Source organism: Atta colombica, unplaced genomic scaffold, assembly GCF_001594045.1.
Source record: "Atta colombica isolate Treedump-2 unplaced genomic scaffold, Acol1.0 scaffold49, whole genome shotgun sequence".
NCBI lineage: Eukaryota > Metazoa > Arthropoda > Insecta > Hymenoptera > Formicidae > Atta > Atta colombica.
In genome coordinates, this window is record NW_017259538.1 from 1,889,061 (window position 1) to 1,896,218 (window position 7,158).

A 7,158-nucleotide genomic window follows, 5' to 3' on the forward strand; every position below is an offset into this window, starting at 1 on the left:
ATATATTTATTTAATAATGGAATACTAATTTACTCGAATTAATTTTTATGTTAATGAATTTTAACTAAAAAATATTTAATATCTTTTTAGAACAAATTGTTATATTAGTCTCTATCGTTTATCATAAATTAAAAAAAAAAACTTTCTTTTTTTTAGATCCACCTCAATCACAGCCGACTGTTGAACGTTTCGGATACGTAATTGGCAGACGGGGGATCATCAATGTTACCGTTCATGCGCATCCTAGGCCGCGATTTACATGGCGAGTGAACAACGAAAGAATTGAAGAAGGTCGTCCCGACGAGAGTAATCGATTGGAAACTTCAACCGCCGTCGATTTGGTAAGTTTTCTTTTTTAAATTTAATAAAATTATATAAACGAGTCAATTACTTGAAAAATATTTATAATATCACAGATTGGCTGATAAAATCTCATCATCTGAAATAAAAATGTTTTTCTTTTTCAATATTAAATATCTCTCTTTGATCTGATCTACAAAAATAAATTTTAATGAAAGAAAAAGAGAGATATTTATTCCTGATTTTTTTTTTTAGAAACATCATGAAAAACACTTACTATTTTAAATAATTTTTAAATCATTAATTCTTCATTAAAAGAAATAATCTTGAAATTTTATCAAAAAAATCGCTGTTATTGATCTCCATATTTTTCGGTTATCCTAAAACGATCGTCGCCATGTGAGATAACGAGGTACATAGAGCAATTTGATTTGGCAAAATATTGAGCAGAACATGTTGGTGTCACCGATCGGTGATTCGTTTAGAGACTCGAGCCATTCTCTTTGGTGACAGATAAAATGTAGGAAGAAGAAACGCACGAGCCCAAGAAATAATTGGCGATGAAAGGGAAGAGCAATCGGATTGGCGGAGGCAAATGAAACAGAAATCCAATATTGTGCTGCGACTCCGGCGGCGAGCTTCGATTTGCCGATTCGCCCGACGCATTCTCCATGCATCTGTGTGACAGCGCCCGCGGAGTGCAGCGTTGTAATGAAATTCCATTGAATTCAGACACGGGGGATGCGAATCGATCGAGCATCCGCGCGATCGCACGCGGAAGGTCCTCCAGCTTCGGAGGCGTTTGTTCCCCACCTATTGTTTCGTTAGCAAGAGGCGGTTTGTTCATCCTGTAGTTACGGTTTAAATGGATTTGCCGATCTTGCAACTTGCGCTTTTTAATTAGTTCGGGACGAACGGAAGTAGGACGTTCGTCGCTTCTGAATGCACCGGCTGCGTTCTTGTTCCTCTGAATCTATTTATTAAATCAGTTCGAGAGAGAAAAAAAGGATAGAAATCGGCAAAAAAAAACTTAAACATTCAACGTTGCTAAACTCGCAACTTTAAACGTTCTTCGGATGCCATTTAGAATTATATTTGTTCTTAAGGAAGAAATCTATATTACAAAGAATGCAAATAGTCAAACGCATTTCAACTTCCTTTTTTCTTCTCTCGTTATTTCATTTTTTTTTTCTTCGATCTAATACTTATGTAAAATCGGGAATTTTATCGTCAGGCGCCAGATGCTCGGTACATCGACGAAGGAAGGTCACAGAAAGCTAGTGAACTTCCGAACAAATGCTCGACGAACTCTCGTGCGCGTGAGAAGGAGAATCGGAACGTTAATCGAGCGGCACGCGCGCGGTAAGCCGGCTGAGTGCATTCAATGACGCGGGTTATTCCCTAGTCGAGGGTGAGATCTCAATGGCGTTCGATGATTTTGTTAGGAACTCGCGCTTCGGGTTCAAAACTTTCGGAGCGAACGGCACACTTACGCGAGCGTAACGTTCTAGACAACGATAGAGTATGCTAGAACCAATAAAAGCCGCCGTCGGCAATCGGCGCTATTCGGCAACCTGGCTTCGGCTCATGTATGAATGACTTTCAAATAGGCTTTGCGCAGCCCTCACAAGTCTTCAAGCAACTTGCAGCGGATTATTGACCGAGCGTCGCAACGTACCGCGCCATCGACGAATACGAATCAGCTTCCATTCCGAAAACGCAATTACTAACAGTGAGCTGGACGAGAGCTCAGAAAGACTCAGCATACCACTTTCGTTTCTATAATAGTGCCCGAGAACAATCCTCGATGCGATATCGAGATTCGCCAAATGGATTTTTCCTCGATTAGAAAACTGCAGAAATAAAATAAAAAATTTAATAAAAATTAATAGAATGTAAAAAAAGAAAATATTTTTATTATCGTAAAAAATAATAGAGATGAAAAATGCAATAGGAATTAAATTTATTTAATTTGAAAAAAATAAAGTTTATATCTAACATTTATTCGATTACAAAGTCATAAGAATAAATGTTTTTTTAAAATAAAATAATATGCAGGATGATAAAGAGTTTGCCTACAAAGTTTTGTGTTTATTAAATTATTAGTAACATATATTGATAATGAAGAAACTTTAGAGTGATACTTATATCTCATTAAATACCAAAAATAATAATTAACATTCGAAATGACAATCTTTAGCTTTGATACAAGCTTTAAAGTGCTTTGGAAAAACAATCAGTCAGTGATTGCGCAATTTTCCATATTTCTATTGAGATAATTATAATGGATAATTCTGCCAGACAGTCAATAGAACGTCTTTAATTCATCAATTAATGAAAATCTTTGATGCAATCTTTTTATAGTATTTAATAGTATGTAACTAAAATCAGTTTGTTTTTTTAATTAAATAAATATTATTATTTAGGTAACAAACTGATGTCAAATATTAATGAAGAATAGCTTACTGTCTGGATAATCATTTGATAAACATACAAATCATTGTAGTCAAACTTTTTTGTCACCTTGTATGTATAATATGTTTATTATATATATATATATATATATATATATGTCACAGTTAAAGTAACTTAACTTTAGTAAATATATACATTGACGATAGCAGACTACAGTAAATGTATATATACTGAATCAACTTTGTGATATATATATAAAGAATTTATATATCCTTTTTTTTCTTTGTCTCTTCCTGTAACGAGCGCTATAATTATCAATTTACCTCTTTTTAATATATGGATTACAAAGATTGTGCAAAAACTCGTAGATTAATGGTGAAAGCTCCCGAATAATTTATAGTGGACGTACCTTCGTGTTCGCGCGCGGCGACACTTTAAAGGGCTTAATTAAAGGGTGTAATTAATGAACGATGGCGCGTGTAAAATTAAGAACGCGGCGGAACAGTATCTGATTGATGTACATGTGTCCGTAACACGAAGCAACATTTTACAGGGGAATGGAGCATGGAGTGTAATTCTGATGATCGACAGTGTTCAGAAATCCGACACGGAAAAGGAGTATATGTTGATGGCGACCAACAATGAGGGATCGAATGAATATCGTATCGTTTTGTCGACATCCTCAGAACCGGCGGGTAAGTTATTCGACAAATCCGATTTACGTAAGTTCTTTTCCATTGAAAGCGTCACACTGTGCACCTAGAAATACGAATCTTGTATACATATCGAAAATAATCAGCGCACCATGAAAATATCATGACTGGCAGCACAAGAATGTATGACATTTCTAATAATTTAATTAATCGATCAATAGAAGAAAATAATTTTATCTCTTATAAAACTCTTATAAAATATTTTTAATTATTCGGCAATCAGAGAGATTGTTTTAAATATGAAATTTTTTCTACAAAAATATCTTTATATTTGGAACAATCTCTATAGAAAATGTATTAAAAATGTATTAAAAATGTATTAAAAATTTTTCCGTCTTATCGTAAAAATTTATAAAATTAATTCTGCTAAATTATATAATCAATTAAATTTCTTTAAAGGAATATACTTAAAAAATTTTTTGTGAAATCTAACCCTCTGTTGTTTATTTATATTTTGAAAATAGAACCCAAGAGTCTTTTAAATAATCTTATCTTGATTTTTGGAAACATTAAACTCACTTGACATAATTACGAGATATTTTTGAAATATATGTCTCGTTCAAATTGAATTATTATATTTACGGATCTCAATATATAATAGCGAACGGATGATAAGTAATATGCGAGCAATTAAGAAAACACCACACGCTTTGTTCACATATTTTTTTTTTGATTGCCTGAATCAACTGGTATTCACACTTGGCTGTCCACTGATCACCTACTACTACATCACGATCATAATCATGCCACCGCGATCATAATCTTGCACGTAAAATTGCGGCTATCGATCGTCGTAATTGCCACGAGATGATCACCCATCGATCATCATACATACATACATACACACGTGCCTTTGAAAATATGTTCCATTTTATGTTTATGTGCGTGTCTAACCATATCGATCCTTCACCGCATGCTCACGCAGGACCGCTCAGTAACCTCTATGGTAAGCTCTCCGAACACATGCACGCACTAGGTAATGTCATTTTTTCAAATTACTATACGTAAGTAGTCTGTGTAGTCACGTAAATGCGCACGGCGTTCCGTGTACGGTGGACTTTGACCAGGTGAAGATCGGGGATGATCACGCCGGGAAATTAATAACCGTTATTTGGCTAAGGGTGTAATATACGTCGATCATGAGAGATACACGTTGACATTGATCGAGCGACGAATAATTTACTAATTTCAATGCACGTCCGCGAGTCTTGATTTTCATCAACGTGAATCGGATCGAATCGAATTGAATCGCACGAAACGCTGTGTGGTGAAATATGAGTATATGTCGCATTACAATGGTTACTTACTTTAACACAAAATTATGCAAGATGTTTTATGACTTGATTTATTGACTTTTAATAACAAATTGTTTGTCAAATTTAGTATTTTTCTTAGCAAAAGTATCGAAACGATTAATATTTTTATAAGTTTCTAATTTAATATCTATAAAAATTTCGCGGAAAAATATAATTTACTTATGTTAATTAAAAATGCGATTTTGTTGAAAATATTGGAAAAAATTATTGATATTTTGGATAAATAAATAATATTGATGAAAAATATATTAGATTAGCCAATTAAAATTGTAAAGAGATTTTATATAATGGTATAATTATTGCTAAATATTTTATAAATATTTGCGTAAAATATCATCAATATATATTATATAGGTACCTATACATATTAGTACCTTGGAAATGAAAATATTGAAGAACTTTAAGAAAAGAAGATTAAAAAAATAAAAGAAAATTAAAAAAATGTTTATTTATATTGAATTGTAAAAAATAGTTTGTTATAAATGAATATAATCTTAATTATTTATTCTTTTATTCAATTATTGTCATTGAAAAAAATCTCAAAATAAAAATTTTTTTTAAATACTAAATAAAAAAAGTATTTATAAAGCTCTATAAATAATTTCTAAAATATTTGTCAGCATTTTACTACTTACGTATAGTTTGGTTTATCATAGATATTATTGCAAATAAAAGTTATTAGTTTTAACACTTCAAAATTTCTATCTCAAATATTTCATATGCGACATTCTCATTCTTTTAATTTCGTACCAGAAGATTCCATCATTGCTTTCCAAGGCATTGATATAACATCAAATGTCACATAAGTACAAAGAATTACGATAACAAGAGGCATTTTTTTCTGCGATTTGCAGGCGTTGATTTGGACGCTGGATCCATCATTGGTATCGTCGTGGGCGTTCTGGTGCTTTTACTCATTATTTTCCTCGTAATCTTTGCACGCGCGACTGGCCGCTGGTGTTTTGCAGGTGAGCAATTTAAAAATGTAGATATTCGATAAAGAAAGACCCTATTTAGATTATATATGCTACATATTATATATGTATATATATATATGTCAGTCTTACTATTTTTCTTTCGTACTCCCTAACGATTTGGTTGCGCGGGAACGGTCGGGGAACGCAAATACTGTAGAGCCGGAAATATCGTAAAATTTGAGTAAGACACGTCGTTTGCGCAAGACGAGAAACTTCTTGGAATAAACGCGAGCTCATTAAAGTTATCGAGATTGTATACAGCAAATTATACTGAAAAATGAAAGTCGGGAAGAAGATGAATCGCACAACTGAGAAAAAATTAATTTTTTTGATAAAAAGTAAAAATATGTAGTTTATATTTCTTTTTCATCTCTCCTGTTTTCAGAATTTTGATTAAATTCATAAATTTTCATAATCATTTAAAAATAACTCCAAATATATAGAAATCCAAATATATAGAAATCAATAGAATAAATTTAACATTAGACGAAAAAAAACTCATTGCACTGAATAGATTTTGCTGAAATATTAAAAAATTTAGCTATTATAGATACAAATCGGAAAATAATTTTGTTGGACCATCAAAATAATTATGTAAAAGATTCAAATAAGGGGCAATGCTATAAAAAGCATTTTAACATTCTAATAATTATCTTGATTCTACATTGTTTTGATATAGTCTATCAAAAATATTTTCAGATCTACATCTAACTAAATTTTTTAAATATTTCCGCGCAAAATGATTCTTTTTGTGTCAATACATCAAGATATATTATAATACAGGAAGAGAGAAAATGTCAAATAAGTAGAGAATAAGCCATTAAAGTTATCATTGTAATTTACCATTTGCATTCATTCATGACATTTATGACTTTAATGTTAATTTTATTTAAACAAGTTGACTGCGCTATGACATCTATTCGATATATAGTAAACGAAAATAGAAATCTTTGTCTTCATTTGCTTCACGAATGTACCTAATTCGAGGAAATTTCTAAAAAATTTCTAAAGCTTCACGATATCCATTAATAGATACAATATAAATAATGAAAGTAAATTTCCTCGATATTCGAAAATATCTAGAGAAAATATGATCGGTATAATATGAAATTATATGAAAGTGAAATAATATTGCTCGACGTAAAAGTTGAAATGCGATGAAACAACTTATGTATCACTCGTCACTTTCTTGTTGTGATTGTTGTTGTCGCTGTTGTTGTTACTTTATTACCACATAGTTCAACTATTGTTTTCGTTAACGTTGCGCTACGATCGCGTGGATTGCAATGTCTGCAGTATGCGATTAGCCTAAACGCGAAGTAATTATCACGACGGTATTACAGTATGCGCGTGCAGTAGAAACGTATATACTGGGTTTAATTAGTACGCTCTGAAGCAATTGTAACGCTATTCACTGTATATTTATATATATATATA

The 7,158-nt window shown here is 32.0% G+C and overlaps 1 protein-coding gene across 1 annotated transcript in view; it reads left to right on the forward strand.

Annotated features, from left to right (window-relative positions):
* LOC108691679 (fasciclin-3) overlaps positions 1-7,158 on the forward strand; it is a 376,079-nt gene that overhangs the window by 365,444 nt on the left and 3,477 nt on the right. Inside the window, exons 5-7 of the mRNA XM_018199549.1 lie at positions 157-341; positions 3,269-3,410; positions 5,599-5,712. Coding sequence (XP_018055038.1) covers positions 157-341; positions 3,269-3,410; positions 5,599-5,712 — 441 coding nt within the window. The remainder of the gene's footprint in view (positions 1-156; positions 342-3,268; positions 3,411-5,598; positions 5,713-7,158) is intronic.